General features: G+C 37.4%; 1 protein-coding gene across 2 annotated transcripts in view; it reads right to left on the bottom strand.

Moving 5' to 3' along the window:
- DLGAP1 (DLG associated protein 1) overlaps positions 1-20,394 on the bottom strand; it is a gene marked incomplete at both ends in the record, with an annotated part of 138,962 nt that extends 118,568 nt beyond the window's left edge. For both annotated transcript variants that reach the window (XM_080610083.1, XM_080610084.1), the window contains 2 exons: positions 5,460-5,674; positions 19,441-20,394. In XM_080610083.1, coding sequence (XP_080466209.1) covers positions 5,460-5,674; positions 19,441-20,394 — 1,169 coding nt within the window. The remainder of the gene's footprint in view (positions 1-5,459; positions 5,675-19,440) is intronic.
- Between the last annotated feature and the right edge of the window lie 350 nt (positions 20,395-20,744).

Below are 20,744 nucleotides of genomic sequence, written 5' to 3'. Positions count from 1 at the left end.
GTGGGAGAACCATCTCCAGAGTTTATATTGTTCTATAGTTTTCTGAGAGCTGCATATTTCAGTCTGGTGACCCATGAAGATTCATACATACACAAATGTGTGTTTCATCACTAGGAAAATCAAAGCTATAATGATCTCCAGTTTTGAACTTAATGTTTAACAACATCCTTGCCATGTGACATTTAATTTGCTGTGTCTTTGCTGTAAAAAGCTTTTGGATCTTTGCTCATCCTTTCATTAACATCAGTCCCAGTGTCATGTTTGAAAACAGACAGTAAGCAATTTTGCCATTAATTTCACCATTAATGCCCCATGGAAGTGCTTAATCCAGGTAGGATGGGGCTTTGAGCAACCTGGTCTAGTGGAAGGTGTCCCTGCCCATGGCAAGGGGGTTGAAACTGCATGATTTTTAAGGTCCCTTCCAACCCAAACTATTCTGTGATTCTATGATTCTATGATTAATTCACTCAGTGCAGATGACGCACTTAACCTTCCTGACAGTCTATATGGAAGTGCCCATGTGTGCGTATCGCTTTTCCCCTGATCACCACAAGTTACCATCAGACAAAACTATTCAGGAGCTTTGCATATTAAAAGAACTATTTTGATCATAATTTCTTTAACTTCTGCAAGGATTAGGGGATTTCTATCCGAATCATGCTATGTAACAATAGGGTAGTTGGATTTTTTTGGCAAGTCATCCTACCAGAGCTGGTCCTGCAACTCTGTCAGGCTTTGATTTGTAATATAGGTTGACCCTAGCTTGAAGGCTTGTCTGCCGTGAACTGACCTGATCAATTCTCAGGCAGGTGACGGAATGTTGGAATTCAGGACAGATAAATAAGATCTACCTCTTTCTTCTTGCTTTTGTCACTATTGTTAAGTTTCCTGCCAGATTCTGCCACTTAATTGAGCTTGATTATTTACTGTGATTTTATAGAATATTAAGAAAAATGGCACAGAGTTTTCCAAAACAATATTATCTTTAGATTTCCATAAATATACAAGCAGAAAGTACTTATGCCATTTCTGTTAGCATATAAAATATATAAGCCTGGGTGTACACAAATAACATGGATGTCGTTTGAGATATTATTGCTGAAATGTCTCTGATAAAGTTAGGAATTGATTGCTTAATTGCAAGTATTACTCACCTATGCAATAAATCACAGGAATACATGCAGCTATGATAATACCTTGAAAATAAAGATTTGTAAAGACAAAAACCTAATTTCTGTTCTCCCTTCTCTCCTTTTTACATGAATTCCACCAGTGCATCTCCAAAGTATCAAGATCATTGAAACTGTCAATACACCAGTGATCAGAGAGAACAACTCTGAAAAAGGTTTATATAATCAAATATGAGTTCAAAGGAACAATACTGCAACTGCATATACCCAAAAATCCATGTAAAATGTCCACAAATGGAATAATGTACTGTACATCAGTACTGTAATATTTCAGGAAAAATAAAAATAGAACTGCAGAAGACTGAAGTGGCTGAGTCCCCAAAGTAGAAGCAATATTGAGTTAGGAACCCTAATCTGAACCCGTATTTTAAGCAATGAGTGTGGATGCAGTGAGAAGAGGAAACGGATAGAATGAAGTAGGAAAGCTATGGTAACAGGATCCATCTTAGACCTCTTGTCCTCCACAGACTTCTTCAGTCCTTTCCACATTCCTCATCTTTCAGGCTGGGAAAATGCTGCCATCAAGTAATATCTTGTGCTGACTCACCAGCTACTTCTCCCACTTCAAGAGACTGTAAGGGACAGCTGCAGATCATTCTCTGCCTTGTCCAGAGAGATCTTCATAACGTTTGCTGCAACTTCATAGCTTTCAGACTTCATTCTCTCTAGCAAACTTAGTTATAGCTGGCCAACAAATTCAAAAGTTACTGGGAGGTGGAGGTGACAGGTTTGGTGTGTGGACAGGCAATGTAATTGCATACTTTTTTCTCCAATGAAAATCAGGCTAAACATAACCAGGGAACATATAGATAGTGAAGGAATATGTCCTGAACCAAGCTGAGCTGTAATAGAAATGTCAGTTATCTGTTGCCTGCACCTTCTTTAGAAGTTAGCTAACCTATTTTCCATCTGCTTATAAGTGCAAGATAAATTTTTGACACTTTTCAGGAATGGGCAAGAAAACACCACTTTTTTTTTTTTTTTTCAGCTGGGTCAGGTTATCTGGACTGTGAAAGATTAAACACCAAAAGATTAAACACCAAGAGGATACTGCCAGCAAAGACAGAGAGAAAAAGCTGCTTACTTCCTGGTAGAATAATGAGAGTGCAGCAGCGGAGGTGTGCATTTCAAGATCACAACAAGATGTGCTTTGTTCAGAATGGTACCACAGCAATTGACACATGTGCCGTAACCACATGGAAACCATGGCATGGGAGGAATGTTGTAGGAGGGAGATTGTAAGGTATAGCAAGAAAAATACATCAGCAAAAACAGGAAAATAAATTTGCATTACGTAAAGGAGATATGACACAGTTGTGCTGTTCAAAAATTATTCCTTATATAAAAAGAAACATTGGCAATAATGAAAATCCTTTCTTGGAAAAGTAGGCGCATGAGCAATAGTAGGTAGGTAGGTGGGAGGAACAGCGTGGGTTGTGAGACCAATATTAGACTTAAAGTACTCAGAGAGGAAAAGTCCCATAAGATGAAAAATCCTTTCAAAAGCAGTGAAAGCAAAGGGGAACTTGTTTTTAAGTTGTTTGCTCTGTCAAAGATGAAAGTGAAGCCAACTAGAGACTGCATACAGAAAACACAAAGAATAGCAGAAAGAAGTGCAGGAGATTCCTGACAATTGCTACTGAAGAAACACCACTTTCAAAGGTGCCTTGTTCTTCACTGACAGAAAAAAACATAATTAAAGGAGAGAAATACCACTCAGCTTTAAGGTGTTAATAATGTCCCAAAAGGACAGCTAGGAAGTCCACTAGTGTCACTAAAAGGCTGCTTGCTAACTAGCGTGGCTGTTGGCTCATTTCCATGAAGCTCTTATTCAGGTGCAAATTGAACTCAAGTCAATAGTAAGCCAAGGAAATAATTTGTTATCACACATTACACAATTTCTAGACGACCTATATTCAGTGAGTTAGGGGCCCTAATTTAGACTCTGGCTGAAATGTCAGCAAAACTCTATCACAACTCACTCTCAGAATAATCAAGGTAGCCCTGGGATGAACAAGCAATGTCATGGTCAAGGTCAATTCATGCAACTAAGGAAGTATGGAGAAGTCTGCAAAAAAGAACAGATTTAACAGAAGCCTTCAATTCCCAGAGCAAGTACTTGGCTAGTTCTCACAAAAAAAACCCCAAATTATGATGTTCAGCAGAAAAGAATAAAAGCAATGCGTAATTATGTATTATACAATTTGTCTCTGAAAGTGGAAAGGTTTCCAAGGAAGAAGTATCTATATATTCTACAAAGTATCATCATGGATTAAAACAAATATTTCTACTTCATCCCAATTCTTGATGAAAAGTCATTAAAAAGGAAAAGTTATCTCATATTTGGTCCTCTTTTGTGTTTTACTACCATTTATCATTTTCTCCTGCCTTCTCCTACCCTGTGATTTACATTCTACTTCTGTATAGCTTCTAAACGTACATGAATTTTACAGAGGACAGCTTAAAATCAAGCACATTCCTAAGAGCTTTCCCAAATAGGAAGGAATTAAAAAATATATATAAAATGAAGTATTTGTACAAGCACTATGCTGAATAACAATGACTTCAAAGCCAAACTCAAAAAGCTTCTGCTGCCAAAGCCCTCTGATCTAACATCCTCTGTGGGTGAACAGTGACATGCAGGACTTTTTATTTTCAATAATAATTTGATATTCTTCTGAAAATCTTATTTTTACAGAAAACAGGAATGACCAAGAGCAAATAAACTCACTGTGATAGATTGTACTTCACATATATATTACAGAACTATGGACCATATGTTTCTGAAGTCTCAGAAAGAATAAACTCGGTGCCTGATAATGTGTCCATGCATAAAGCGTGGCTTTATGGAGTTTGTGATGGTACATAACATTCAAGTTCACCTTGCAGAGGATGCAATAACTCATCTCAGAGGAGGAGTTTTGGCTCAGGAAAGGATGCGATAAAGTCTGCTGGATGATGAGAGGAATCATTGGATCCCTTGAGCAAGAGCCATCTAGCTTATGAAAATCCCTGTAGAGAATGAGACTGCTCTCTCCTTTGGACACTGATGGAAAGACAGAACAGAAACAATTTGTGGCTTCCCCCAAGACAAAGTCAAGCAGGCTGTTATGGGGAGCTGCAATAAGTCTGTTTTTTTTTCTGCTGGTCTATTCATCACTGATGTCAAGAGCATGACATTCTTAACAAGGATCAAATGCTTCTCTCTAAAATCTATTTTTCAGATAAGATATCTGGGAAAAAATGGGGTAGAGAAGGACAAGGAAGGAAGTAAGGAGAGGAAATTAATGAAGGTAATGCATGAAGAGTCTTTTGTCACTAATCACACATACTAGAAGAGAGATACAGCACTTTTTTTTTTTTTGGTTTTAAAACTACAGCCTTAGGCAAGTTATACTAAAATCAAGTTATTTTCGGTTCTGTGAACTATGATTCACTATTATAGCTATGAATTTTGCAGAAGACATTAGACAGAAACAACTGTTGATTTAAATTCACACTACTTTCTTTTATGGATATTATTTATTCTTTTGCTGTAGGGGACCTCTCCATTTTAGAATAATTTAGAATACAACACTAAAACCAAAATTATCCATTTGTATAACTTTCATGAGAATTTAGGTGTCTCTTTTAAAAGGCCCAAGTAAAAACAACACAAACTGACATTAAAAAAAAAACCACAACAGAAACCATAATTCCTCTTGACTTCCATAAATGATTTGCTCCTCCTCCCCCCAGTTTTGGTTCTATTTCTCCACAAAATACAGGGCAATTCTGAGTGAAGTGAAGAGTGGAAACAATGGATTTGTTTATTTTCAGGCATATTTGTTTATTTTTCTTTTAAATTAAATGTCAGATGTTCTTTGTTGAGCTGCAAAGACTAGTTTAGGGCTAATTTCACAAGTTGAATATAAATAAATACACAATCATGCAAAGCTTTTGCAGGCCAAAACTATAATTCAGCAAAATATTTAAAGAACAGACCTATTGCACATACCTGAATACTCACTTAACATTAAAAGGTTGAAATACTTCACAAATTCAAAGCACAGGTAGTAGGGTCTCTCTTCAGAATAACATTGAAATATATTCCTAAATCTACTCTTGTTCAGCAAAAAAAAATTCCAACCAAAAATTAGCATGACCAGACATCCTTATGTAAATACTTTCCTTATCTTGTACCCAGAAGCAAAGAATAGAAACAAATAGCAACAAAACCTGTATGTCTTAATGGGGAACTCTATATGATGTAGCAGAGCACTGACTTACTTGAGGGTGGTGAGCTCTGTGAGGGATGGCTGGGTGGCCTTGAGATAGCTCTCTCTCCGTGCAGCGATCTTTGGAGATGGCTTTGGACTTGTGTCTGAGTCTCCACTGTCATCATCCCCCATGGCTTTGATGTAACTGCCACTACGCATTCGTCGGCAGGGAATCTCATCATCTTTCCCTCGTGGAGTGTATCCAGTCCATTCATCTTGAGGGACCTAAAGTGATAAACACAATTCTTTTATTAATACATCCCTCCCTGATGCAATTGCACAGCAAGATCTGAATGTGCTAAGCCACACCAGAGCCATAACAAAACCTCTAATGGCCAAGAGCCTATTATTAATCCCATTTGGCCATGGGCTGCTGCTTGCAGTGGAGGCCCACTTCTCTCCCTGCATAGTCACAAGCATCTCTGGAGTTCTTTGTTATTTTCCACTACTTATCTGGGAAGTTCTAGCTAACGTGCTAGCCTCAGTTAGGTCTAACACTGGGCTGGACAAACTTGTTTTTTTAGTGGTTTTCATTAGAAGTATTTGCAAACCAGATCAGGGTATTTTTGGTTTAGCTTAACAAATGAAACACCTCTGGGGAGGCAGAAAAGATTAAATACAAACCCCTATATCATAACCTTTTCGGACAGACTGTGCACTGCTACACAGACCAGGATGACTTTGGTTCAAGATACATTTCAGATTAGTGGAGCTATGCACTAATCATCACAAAAGTATGTTTGCAAGTGTGAAATTATACTATTATTGCTTCTATAGCATAATTAGCACCACTGAACACCTGCCAGCTTGCAGGGATCCTCCTTTTGAATTATGTTAGCCTGAATGTCTGAGTCATACAACTCTATTCCCTTCTTTTTCTTCTTGATGCACATTATTTCTCTTGATCTGAAGTAAGTGCTATCCATTCCTTGCACCAGAAATCTGGAACACTGGGAACATGCATTCATGAGATTTTGGAACATAGCAAGAGGACAGTTCAAGAGCATGGTGCTCTTGCCCACCCATCCTGTCCTCTCCTCTGCTCTTGGGGCTTCTGGCCATTGCAAACCAACATCCTTCTCCTTCCTGTAACAGCAGAAACAACATGCAGTGGAGAAGGGTGCTTGAAGGAGTTGTCCTAAAGTTATTTTGCAGAAAGCATATTTTTATAACAAAGGTGAAACTGCAAAAAGGCTTTTTAGTTACACATATTTTGTGTTTGATTTAAATAAAAGTAGTTGTGAACTTTTAGATTGCTACTTCTCTGATTTTTAGTGAATCACTCTACAACGCAAGCTGTAGCTACAACGCTCAAAAAGCCCCTACAAGCCATATTAAGAAAGGAGTCTCAGACCTAAGTTGCCAAAATTTGCCCTGCAGTGTATGAATAATAGCATCTATGAGGATAATCACGTAGTGCCTCTTTTCTATGGAAATTTTGTTCTTCAACAACATCTATCTTCTGCTGAATATCTTGTGTATCCATTGCTTCACAGACTATAGCTATAGCATTTACATGCCAGCTTGTTTAGAGAACCAAAACTGAAACACTGGATTGTTTGCTAACAGCTTAGCTGTTGATTTTCACTACAAACTTAAACCTAAGTCCAGATGCTTTAAGGCCTTTCAAACGTTACTGTCAATGTAGGTCAAATTTTTATGTCATTTTATCCATCTACACTGATATAAACTGTAATCCAAAAAACCACTGTGCTACACAAATGAAATAAAGACATTTAATGGTCCTAAGCATTCATGGACTTATTGCTAATCATAATTAATTTACCGAACTATTCATAAGCCATGTCACTGTTTTGTTTCCTGCTGATTTCAAACCCAGGACCTTGCCAACTTTCTTCTTTCATCGACTCTTCGTTTTATTGCTGCATCATGATTTAGGTCCTTGAACTTCCTGACTCAAACAAGTCGTTTCCTCTTGTACTCAGTCTAAGTCCTCTCTCTTGGTTAAGTCTGGCCTTGGTAAACTCATTTGGAGCTTTGACATTTTCCTCAGAGGACTCAAGATTTAATCCTGTCATTGTATTCTACTTCATGTATCTATAGAAAGTAACTGAAGAAATACACTTACAACACTTAAAATTTTCTTTTAGAAAAGGTTAGGACTCTAAGAACTACAGTATTACAGATTGAGAGTAATAACAGAACCCACTGAATATAGGACTCTGACAAATTTCTGTGTGCAATAAAAACCAAATGAATGAACCAACAAACAAGCAAACAAAAAGCAGTTCCAGTTCCATGGTTTCTAAGTTTATGCTTAGACCTCAGATCTGGAAAGTTAATGCTTTCTTGGTGTGTATATGTCTGTATACAAATGAAGATAGTATTTGACAGTGGGTTTGATTCCATTGGTGACATAGAAGAGTATGGAGAATTTTATACTCCTCCTGTAGCCATTTATGACAGTCAGAGGATAATATTTTTTTCATCTCTCATTCTTGCAACGGCTGTAGGCCAACAGCATCATCAAACAGTGGAAATACAATTCTATATTCATACCACTTCTCACATATATTTTGGAACCTACAGCTCCTGCTTCTCAGCTGTAAAACCTCAACTTTTCAATCCACTGACGTACGAAAAAGAAGTTAACATACACTCAGTAAAATCAAGCTCTGCTGACATTTGGATGACATGCTCGGCCTTTTGTCAGGAGTTTAAAACCTGCAATAGTGTATTTCTAATCAGTTTTCAGGAAGATACTAGATAGCTAAGTCATATTATGTAGGGAATCTGTAAATTCTCTGAGGACATGCACTTTAATCTGTTTAATATTTTATTCATTACATTTTAACTAGTTAAAGATCGGTGCTTTTTCTCATGAAAATAAATTACTGAATTAATCTTTCATGCACTAAATAGGATATGTTGGTATAATATTAAAGTTGGTGTCTTTGAGAAAAAGTTAAGGGTGTTAAAGTTACAATGCTCATACAGCACCTATAGTTCAGGCAAGTTGAACACTTGTGGTTTGACAAAATAACAGACATACTGTCAGATGTAATGCTGTAGTTTATAGGTGATAACACAAGTGATGAGCTATAGTTGCTGTAGGCACCATAACCCTGTAATTCTTAAGTTCTGTTATCAGTAAGTCCATACATAAGTACAATACCTTTTTTATCCCTAAACTTCTCAAAATAATTTAGATACAATAGGCTAGGTTTTGAAAGCTGGTTGCAATGAATTTTGCACAAAACTTCCTATTTATTCACACAAACACTGTGTGCCATGATACGCTTTGAATGCATTGCTTTAGCCTCACAATGCAAGATGTGATTGGGAGAAAGTTTCCAGTTTGAGCTCTGCTCAGTCTGTGAAGTGAGCAACCACTGAAAATCAGCATGCTAACTTTTTTGCAGCTCTTCCACCTTTTAAACACTCTAGAAGAAATAGAAAGCTGAGCTGGTCACATACAGACCAGGAACAAAGCAGTCTCAGGGAGTGCCAAAAACCTACTGGGTGTTTTTTGTACTGGAAGTTACTTTCATGCCCAAACCCAAAGTAAATAATATAAATGCAACCCAAGTTCCATTACCATATTATGGTTTTAAGGGTAAACCCTGTACAAGCCAAAGAGAAAAGGATGGCTATGGTTATGGTTAGGAAAAACATCCAGATTTAGAGAACTGACTAAAATATCAAGCCAGATATACTTCTAATTTCAGTTAACACATTGAGTAAGTCAGAGTGCTTGTACAAATTCTCTTAACCGTCTAGACATGGCTGAAGTGGAAGAATGTAATGGATATTTGTTAAAAGGCTATTTTAGTTAAACAATTTGACCAGGTTTCTTGCAGATATTTAAGGCTGAGTGGGACTCTCTCTCCCTCTTTTTTTTTTTTCTCCTTTTTCTTTTCAGTAAGGCTTCAGTATTTAAGAGAATATTAGGGAAAGAAATTTGGGTTCAGTTCCCTTTTTTATCTTATTTCATTTTTAAAATAGTCATAAACCCTGATTTCAGAAATTGGAGTAGGAGAAATCAGTAAGACATCATGTAACTTGTAGAGAGCAATTGCAGTACTACTTTAGAAGTAGTAGGTTTTTGCTTTGGCTATTAACAGTTGTAATACTTTTCATGAAAGGACCTCAGGGCACTGCCTGTATTATTTGAGTATGACAAACAAGTCTTAGGGCTTAGCATTTCCTTTCATTGTACCTATTTTGCTGTTTAAAAAATACAGCCAGATACAATAATGTCAACATTTTAATATTTTTGTGCCTACAGTCAAATACCTCAAGCAATATCTACTAAAAGAAGTGACCTGATTTTGAGAGAGCTTTCTCTGTTCCTAAAAGAAATGGCTGAAACAACTCATGCAGACAATGCAATTTACTGTCACATACAGTGTTTCATATCATGGGAAAAAAATAAAATATAAAGCCCTCTCAAAACCACAAACTGTGAAAACAAAATTGATCGCATTATTTCATGCATTCATTTTCTATACATATGGTACTAAACACTCTGTAGTGTGTTTCCTTCTGTTGATTTGGAAAATGCTGAGAAAAGGGTCTATGTGAACCTCCATCTCTTTTATTTTTTTCAGTCAGGAGGTCTGCACGGATTTTCCCACAGGCTCTTACTTTGTTTGAATCACCAATATTATGTCTTTCAGGGTCACATACTATACTGCACTCAAGTGCATATGTACAGTATCTGCTGCCTTAGAGGATTAATGGCATTAAGATGGACATACCTGAGATAAAGCTGTTTCATGCTTTTAAGAAAATCACATTATCCAATTACCTTAGCAATACCATTGTATCAGTATCAGATCATCAAGCAGGAACATCATGTCTGATTATTTTTACTCTCAGGAAAAAGGGGAAGAGCTAAACTCAGATCTAACAATGAACTTTTTTTTTTCATTAAAATAGAGCTATTATTATTCACACTATTGAAATAATAGAGATCCTGGAAACATTTAATTCTGCAAATGATCTTTAAGATCATGTACAATTCTTTCTTTACAAGCATAAAAATCAAGAGTGCACTTCACTTGCACAAAAAGCACAGTGAAATAGAACACATGATTACTTGAAAATACACAAAAAATACTCAGCGAAGGCCCCTGAGCCAGGCGACTCACTGAAACTTGACACTTCAGCATACACATTAGTAAAATGTTTGTTACAAGTACGAAAGCTAAGCCTGACTATAGTTTCTTTCTTCTGATTAAATGGTAGATATAGGATTCTTTTGTAAACAGAACAGGCTATACAGATAACACACTGCCACCAGCCAACATTTTATCTGGATTCAGGTTCATTTAGTGTATAGGTTACCTGTCCTGACCTTTAAATTTATGTTGCTCTGGAAGTGTTCACATTTCATCATTACCCAGGCTGGAGTGTCTCGTCAATTCCTTTAATACATTTTTTGATATGAAGGAGCTGGATTTTTCTAATAGATAGTCTAGGTCCCCCAATAAAGAAACTAACTAAACAGGCATACTGTCTCTCCACTTTTCAAACATTCATTTCAAAAGCTCACACAGTGGTATGTGAAATAAACCCAGAATGTAAAGACAAAAGTAAACCCCCATTTTTTTATTCCATTTCTAAACAATAAAATTAGAATATCTAATTTCCTTCTTTTTTCCCCCAAAAATTGTTTAACTTACTTACCTTACTGGATGAAATAGCAAACAGATTGTCTCTATAGCAAATTAAGTTCATTACTGATCTCTAGTTTGACTTGGTTTATTGCAGCTGAAATCATTAAAGCTTCTCCCTGTGCTTTGCCAAAGCAATGTGGATGACTACAGAAGTAAACACAAGGACTGGAAGGAGTGGCTAACCATCGCTCACAGCAGTAGACTTGTAACTTCAGCTTTCTATTAGTATGCAAATACTTAATGAAATGAAATCATACAACTGAAGAACAATGCTTAATGACTGCTCAGTGCAGATTTTCAAACCCATGCAATTTGGTTTTCTTAGCCGTTATTATGCCTCTTCTGCGTGCTGTTAAGGAAGTTTCAATTCCCATCTTCCACTCACCAAGCCTATTCCTAGCACTCATGAATACTGAATTAATCAGACCAATAAAGATGAGCAGCATTTCATTCTATCAGTGTGCATGTGTTAAGAATCACTGAAGTATGCAAAAAAGGGGAAGCCTTAGAAATCTTAAAGAACTATATGTTTAATAAACCTCATGAGTTTGCAACAAGGCAGATAGGAAGGTTGCTTCTATTTAGGACAAAATTAATATGCTTAGCATCTGCAGCACCACTTGTTTTAGCTTGTACTATTTCAGCAATCAAGTTCTATTATAAATGAATTTCATTTAGCTGACTCTATATTTTTTATACATGAACAGCATTAACAGCCAAAAGACCCTGTCCAAGATGAAACATTATTTCCTCAATTCTAAATGCCTGCACCTTGCATCATACCTGAACAAGCAGTTTGAAGAACTGCAATCTTCCTTCACGTAACAAGAGTTTGGAAAGTCTGCTAAAACAGTATAAATTCTCATATAGCAAGTCAATAGACAAAAATTCTTCAAATAACTGCTCCAGTTTATGATTTTCATTCATCAAAAGGTGCCTTGACCACTAGCTTGGCAATCTGATTCACATCCTGTTTTATGAAGAGAAATGTGCGTCTCCTACACAAAACAACCACGTCTTGATTCCAGATAAATTTTCTCCTCCTGCTTTACCCATAAAAATCCAACCAACCATAAAAAGGATCACATGGATACAATGATTCCAGCCAAGGGCCTGGCAAGTTTGCCATCCCCAAACGCATTCTGCAGAAAGGAAGCCAAACAGCAATTACCACATTTATTAGCTGAAGGAAACATAACTGAAGGTCATATAGTAGAAGGACTCTTGGTCAGGACCTCAAACTAGAACTGCTTCAGTAATACTCATGGATGATCTCTCTGGGGCAGAGGGCAGACATTTATTCTCATCTTTCTCGATTCCATTGAAGCTTTCAGTGCAGTGGACTATAATGAGATAAGGCTCCTTGCCCAAGTAAGGATGACAGGATGACTGTTAACATGAATACCAATTCTTGAAAGGACACTTTCAATCGATAGCAATGGAGAAATGTTCCCTCAATTCTAGGTACCTTATTTTGGGGTGAATCAGTTCTCTCCCTAATCACTTCAGCAGCTGTATACAGTGACTAGCTAGCATCACATCTCAGTATTGATAAATAAGACGTCTTTTTACCTTTCTTTCACTACACATGACCACAAGCCCATTATCAATCAGTCAGCAGGAAACTGGCTTGTGGATGGAGAACATGTAGCCGAATCTGCATCCTTGGGAGAAAACTGATGTTTTTGATGGTGGGGAGAGCATTTTGAGAAACAGCCCTTATACTGTTTCTGTTGGTTGACTGTAACTGAATGATCTCTGGTGCTTTGCTAATGTTGTGCTCTCACAGCGAGCAGCCGTAAGTAATGCAGTTAAGTTACCATTTCCAGCTGGCTATTAGCTTCTGTCAAATCTATTGGACAGTGGACAGACTTCACTGAAACTTCTACAACGCTTTCTTTTGGAATACAATGAAATATACCCATGTAAGAAGCTTTCATTCAGCCCTAAGGAAACTTTCCTGGTTTCAGAACATTAGAATGTGCCTTCTCAGTGACTCCAAATTGTCAGCTCTACTCTACAGCAGTGTCCCACTGGATATCAAATCAAGGTTGTGGTCTTGGCTCTCTTCTGCTGGAAACTGAATTGCTAGAGACCAGGAAATCTCATAGATTTCCTACCAAGGTGATTGACAGGCTGTCACTAAAGCAAAGTTAAACACAAACTTATTTGCATAGAACACTCAGAGATAACTCAGAGACTGTCTCTGGAAGCCCTCCACCAGAACTATCACACTGTCTTATCCAGCTGCAATGCACATTCCTTAGCCTTTGATGAGAGAAATACATTATACATCAGAAGCCCAAATGAGACAGTCCATTGCACAGGCTAAAAGGACAAACAGTACACAATAAATTCATGTTCTTGTTGCTTAATTCACTAGTGACAGAAGCTCAGTTGTGCAAAAAGCAAAGCACAAGATTATTTGTAAGGCAGAACAGAAACGGTGGGCAGCTGCCCCCGGCTCAAACCACTCTTCCGGCACTGTAGTATGTCCCCACTCAAGATCTGTACTGAAATTCCATTCTTGAAACAAAAGCAAACAAACAAACAAAAACAACCCAATAACTGGATATAGGGGAAATACTACTTACGACTTTGCACTGACTGAGGAAAATATACCACCGCTCAGCATTTTTTCCCCACCTACTCTGCATATCTCCACAATAAAAGTTAAGAATACTTGGATGCAGACTGAAATCATCCTCTTTGCTGGGCTTGATTTGTCTTGAAGTTGCTTTTTTTTTCCCCAGTGAAATTACTGAAAAGAATAAGATTAGAACACTACAGATACTTAAGGCTATAGAAAGGAGTCAGATCCAGGACTGAGACAAATCTTATCCACAAAGGAACTGAAATCTATACTAAATTATGTGCAGCCATAATTTTCATAAACATTTCTGACATAACAGTATATGTAGCACAGTGTCACCTAAGTATGCTGCTGGATCCTATATGTGGGTTTGTATGCTAGCAACACAAAACAGGGATCCAGCTGCCAGAATTAGGCTCATTAATGGATGTGCTATTAGAATGTAGGGATATCAACATAATGAACCAACAGGAATTCAAGTTAATCCAAAAACCTAAAAAAATAAGTGCCAGTATACCCAATACTAAGAAGCTACAGAATGGTTATAAACCTAAAGCATAGAAAATTATTACCTAAGATATATGGGCAGATAAAATAGCAGCTAAAAGTTAAGTACTGCCACTGCTGTAGAACAGCTCTTAGTGATTAGGTGGCCCCCATTACTGCATTACTCAGACACCAAAGGTCAGTCCAGGTTTCAACTAAGTGAATAGAGAACACAGTGAAATACGTGGCAAGATCATGCTCACCAATTCAGCCGACAATTTGGTTTTTTTTAAAAAAAGGTAAATTAAAGGACTGCAAAGATGAGGAGGGTGGCTATATGGAGATAGTCTCCTACATATTTGTCTTAATATATCAAGGGTAGGATTCTTAATATAGCAATGGATAGATTTGCAGGTAGGCTAAATAACCAAGATGTTGGTTCAATGGAATTATTTGTTATTAATCTATTTTTTGTAAATGAGCTATTTTGTGTTTCATTTCTATTTTCCAAGTCCACACACATTTCGTAACTTTATTCATTATTCATATTACCCATCTCACAATTTTAAAGCTGAAGTAAGTTGCTTTCTGTGAATGACACTTTTTCAATTTTAATGTTCTTAGACATTAGTTTATTTTAAAATTCATGAAAATTTACAAATTTCCAAACATTTTTAGGATTATTGCATACCTGGAAGCTGGCCTAGAATACATTTTAACATCTGACATTTTATTTCACAATTGTTCAAATTTGTTCACTAGCTTTACTGAGAAGTATGTTTTATATGAGCTCAGTAAATTAATGTTAAACTTTTAACTCAATATACTTTGTAGTTCTGACAAGAAAAATAAAGGGAAAATAATGTATGCTTCATTCAATTGCAACTCATAATGAAATAAGAGGAAAAAAAGGCAAGTCTTTTGTTGTATGAAAAATGGAAGATCAATATTAATGAATATTAAAATACAACTTATATATAAATGCATATACAGGGAGATACTGAAAGTCTAATACCAATATGGCAGTTGTGACAGAAATGCAAACACTACAAACAAGGAAAAAGTAAAGATAAACTGAAAATGCAGACAGACTTGGTACATAAGCCCAGGATAACTGATCTAACATAAACTGCTGTGCCATAAGGATAAACACTTTGCAGTTGCCATACTGTGTTTAAAAAAATCATACGGCAGATACTGGTCCTTATTAGCACTCTGACACAGGGTGATGCCCTCTATTTGGCCGTCCATGGACACAGGCAACAGAAAGAAATTAGGATTGAGCAGCATCTCCTCAGAGCCTGTGGGCATGACTTGTCTTCAGAGTGGAAAACAAGTCACTTGAACTATTGTGTCTCTTAACACTACACATTATGCAATAACGCACATTACAGATAATCTTCACACAGGAAACTGAGCACAGCATGAACAGAGCCCTTTTCCACCAGAAAATGTTTGTTATACCCAGAAACTTGGCTTATATATTTTTTTTTATAGTATTTCTCACAGTCTCCCACCAACAGACAAGCGATGGAAATATGGAATCACCATCACCCTCACCTACTGCTCTTCAGTTTTCAGATGTAAAATCTCAGCCTTTCATCCTCTGACACAATTGACTTGAGCCTTATCATATGGGATCAAAAGAAAACATGACTGACCCACATAAGAAGAAAAGAGGAATAATACAAAAATGTTATCCTTTTTTTTTTTTATCCATTTTTTTAACAAATGGACCAAGGACAATTAGAATAGTAATTATCAGGGAACACTGAATGGCAGAACTATAATTTGAAACGAACTCTGCAGTGTATTGGATACTCTATTAGCTTCAACAATCATGAATTCATAGAAAACAAGAGTGTCAAAAATATCTACCTGTGTATTAGACCCTATTGTTTGCAGAAGAAGACTGCATTTTGTCTTTGATAGTTTTGCTTAATATTATTTTTTTTTCCAGAGAAGATACCAGAGAAAGAGAGGCTGTCCACTGCTTCATAAATTATTCTCTCAAGGGACCGAAACCATTTTGAAGAATTTTAAGAAAACACAAACAATCCCTTCTCACCTTCCTTCAAATTAGTCCAACTGTAAACCTGAAAAAAATAAAAGAACTTTCCTGATGTAAGAAGCAGCTCAAAACTAAGGACTTTATCTTTCTACTATGTAGCTCCTCATTTTTGAAAGGAGAAATACAAGAGAAGAGAAAAATACAACTCCATTTACAAAACACAGGTGAGAGGAAAAGGTTTGCTTGACAGTCTTTAGGCTAGTTTGGGAGCTAATGTTTCTTTCTGGAGATGCACAGTGTTGAGACAAGCCTCCTCTAGACCGCCAAGGACAGACACTGTGCCTCAGCACCCAAGCGGGAAATGGAGCCTGCCAGGATAAAGGAAGACTGTGCAATGCAGGAGGGCTCTGCATTCAATCCGAATTCCAGACTATGAGAAATAAGCCCATCTGTAACACAAACTACTGCCAACTCCTTCCACAGAACAGTTATGTGGAAAATACCACACTAAGTGAGATAATTGTTTGTTATTTCTATGCCTTTACACTGAGAAATCATCCAGATATTTCGGTGATAAAAGCCTTTGCAAGCAAATGTGAAGTCAATGTCATCTGTGATCTCTGATAGATCTACCAGGACAAAGAAAATTACCCTGAATACCCAGAGTTGAAAGAAAGTCACTCCTTCATTGAATTCAGGTATTATAACAGGAAGAGTTTCGCACGAACAAAAGAGTTGCCTCTTTCAAGGATCAGAGAGTTTTTGTCCTGGACTGTAAACAACAGCTTAAATTAAAAGTGAGTTCATAAAAGCATCTATTTAACATTTAGTGAGTTAAATAAAACAACAAAGTAGCATCATAATAACAAAGTTAAATTATTAGAGTTGTCCAGTATTGTCAAGAATGTGAAGCTTTAATTTCATTTAGTGCATTTCTAATGGTTCCAACATAGGACACCAGCTTTTTGGTACAATGATGAGAAGGTCATCAGGAAAATAACAAATCTACAGAATACTTCTGCAGCACCCTAATGGAGTAATAGTCTGCTCCAGTTAATATATAATTATACTGCAGGACAGCTAAAAGGCCTCAATTAGGTTCTGAGCCCCATTGTACTGGGCACTGTGAAAACACAAAAGAGAACAAAGTCCAAGCCCCAAAGGGCTTGTAGTGTAAAAGGATTAGTGATAAAATGAAGAGAAAGGCAGTCGGATGCATTCAAAATAGACTGACTTTTTAATACCTATATCCATGTGTCATCCTTTCAAGCTGCCAAGAGAGAAGAGTAATCCTGACCTGCTTTCTCAAATCTATGCTACTATGAATATTATTTCCAAAGTTAATCAAAGTCTGGCTAATGTTTTCCTTTCATTCATTCATTCATTCATTTATTTATTTATTTATTTATTTTAAACCATTTCAAAACAGTTATATTTCTGGCTTTTACAAACAAGCATACAGTTAGACAAAATCAAATAAAATGAAACGAAAACCAAAATAGAACTACCAGTGAGAATGGAAAACACAGTGAGAATTTAGTTATTTGAATTCCTGCTCTTCTCAATTGTAGGACATATTTTCACATAGACACAGATAATGTCCTCTAATTCCACTTCAAGAGACTATTCCTGTCAGTTAAACATTATCTAAAAGTCCCCATGGAGGTGTTCATTTAAAGCTGATGCTGGCACAGTTTTTTGCTCTTTTCTAGCCATCTGGTCACATACTGAATTGTCAGCTATTTTCTCTAAACCTGAGAGAAAGACTGAAAGAGTAAACAAAAACATCAACAAAAAGCAATCTCAAGGTCTAAAGTAACCACAACAATCAAAGCTCAATTGCAATTTCTTCTCACTCACAAATTTCAGACAAAAGAGACTTAATAGAAAAAAAAAACCCAAAACGCAAAAGGTTGCAACCCGAAGCTATTTTGAATCCCCCCCCCCCAGTCCACATGCACAGCTCCAAACACACGGAGCATTCATATTGCCCCCTCTCCCCCTAAACCATTCTCCCAACAACTAATAGGAAATACACAGATCCATTCCTTTACATTTAAAACTTAGAATACGAGAGGCTGGCATTCAAAACTATTTTGCATGCCATTCAATAAAACCTTTTAACATCAATTTTTAAATGCAGATGCCTCAGTCCTACGCTTTCTCTGCATACTGACTTAAACAACAGAATGTGGAAGCTGACTGCTTCATTAAAGCACTCATACCAGAAAACTTGCTACAGTTTCTATACAAATAGACAAGAGTCCCACTACATTAAAATGAAACCAAATCATCTTAGCAAACCTCTTTTTTCCTCATGGTCTTCTCTCTTCTCTGAGCAACGTTGTTCCATCTTACACACACACTTAGATGTGCCATAAGTGCTTCGTTTAAAGTGCATAAAGCTATTCACAGCTCTCCTAAGAATGAAACAGTTTTAATATTTTCTGATCCATGTTCCTGCCACAAACATTCACCGGCAGTATGATAAGCTCCAAGAGCAGACATCTGATTCTTGACATTTAAAGATACAATACTGGTGAAAATAGTGACGCTGTATTAACTGCAAACAGCTTGTGAGGGAGTAGGTGATGTACTCCTAAAATGTATAATCAGAACAAGTAATAATTTCAACCTTTTGATTTTTTATTTTTGACTCAAAGCCATGAGAAAGAGGAATAGCCAGACAAACAAATCTGGACACGTTACAATAACTGTTTTATGAGAATTTAAATTCTCTGGCAAAAAGGAAAATAGGTTGTTTTCCTGATGGAGGAAGTATTAAGGTACATCAAAATTTCTCAAAAGGGTCTCAAAAGCTTTCACAATAAAATAAGCAGTAAATGAAGGCAAATCTTGAAATGACAGAAATCAAAGAATTTGTATCCTGGTTACATTCAGTTAATTGACATTGTAATGCTAAGCACAAGCACTACAACATCAAATTCCCTATACCACTACTGTGACTGCCTTATAAAGTCAAAAAGTACACAGAAAGGTCTTATTTTTCCCCACAGGAAAAAATTATAAGCCTGTTCCAACATGAACTGTTTCCTTGAAATACTGAATGCTCGGGGAAAAAAAAAAGAAAAAAAGGAAAGAAAAAGCAGGTTTATTTTTAATTTCAGCAGCTTTACCCCTTGTCTGATGATCAGTGACCTCTTGGGAAAGCTGAAATATCAGAGTAAACCTCCATCCCCCACAAACACCTTAGACAAGGCAGAGCACAGTTAACAGCAATCAGTTGTCCACACTGTACCTGGAGGTACTGACATGACCGTTCCTGTTGACACGTCTCTGCTTTCACCACTGTCTGGTCCATGTTAACTGATGCTTTCTGGTAAACTTCACGGGCTCTGCTCACGGTTAATGTAGAGGACCAAGAGCTTTTCTTCATTAACTGGGAGTCCAAATTCACAGGCAGGTTTGCACAGGTAGAGCATTTGACATCATTATTGCTTCTGGATGACTTCACAGTATGTTCGCTAATAGTGTTATAGGCTTCCATAAAGTATTGGGAAGAAGAACGATCAGGGCATCTTCCCATGGTCATGACCCCACTGGGACCATGATAAATGCAAACATCATTGTCCAAGTTGTCATCTGAACTCCACCATCCTGATGCATTGGATCTGGGCTTACCTTCTGATCGCCTTTCTTTACTCTTGCTGCGCTTCCCATACCTCATTGTCTGTGACTCCTCTGGACTTGCTTTGCTCCCATTGACACTCCCCTTGGATGGTCCCTCCAGTGAATGTGACTTAGTAAAGAGTTTTTGGACAGAATGAACCAGATGCCTGATCCTCCCTGGGCTGTCACTGCGGTGCTCCATGGCAGTCCGCTTGTACTGCAGAGTGTGGTAGCCATCCCGATTCAGAGGCAGCTGCCGCTCAAACTGGTCCAAAAGGTTGGCAGGAATGCGGTTTGTCTTGTTGGCAGTTCCGTGGGGAACCAGAGCACACTCATCCTTGAGCTCATGGTGAGAACTATAATGCCTCCGGGGAAATGTGCTGCTGGCAATCTGATCGTTGTAGGGCACCATGCACTCTGCCTGAAAAGAGTTCCTTTGAGTGTAGTAAGGGTGGTCTGCAGGATGGGGGTCCACCGGGTTTAACAAATATGGCTTCCTGTCTGAGTGGTGTGGCAGACTGTCACACGGAGGGTCACAGGCAACCCCATGATGATGACTACGGCTGCTAGATAATCCCTTCATCGTTGATGTAAAGCAAGTCCCAAAGTCATCTAATACGTATGGCTATGCAACAGGCAGATCTCAGAGAAAGGCCTAAAAAAATGAAATACAACAGAAGCCATAAGATATTCAAGATAAGAGAAAAATCAGCATGTGCATGTTTAGCATTGTTTCTTACTGTACAAATAATTGTAATAAACAGTCTCTGACTATTTTTTTCACTTAATATTTCCCATGTCCAACATAGTGATAGGGGATACCTAAGCAATACACAGGAAAAATATTCTTTTCACCAGCTGGAAAACATGTAAGAACATTTTCTGATATGAAATTCGCTATTGTTCATGAATTCACAAGGTAAGTATCACCAC

The sequence above is a fragment of the Psittacula echo genome, assembly GCF_963264785.1.
Source record: "Psittacula echo genome assembly, chromosome: 2".
Lineage (NCBI taxonomy): Eukaryota > Metazoa > Chordata > Aves > Psittaciformes > Psittacidae > Psittacula > Psittacula echo.
This window is presented reverse-complemented; position numbering and strand designations above follow the sequence as displayed.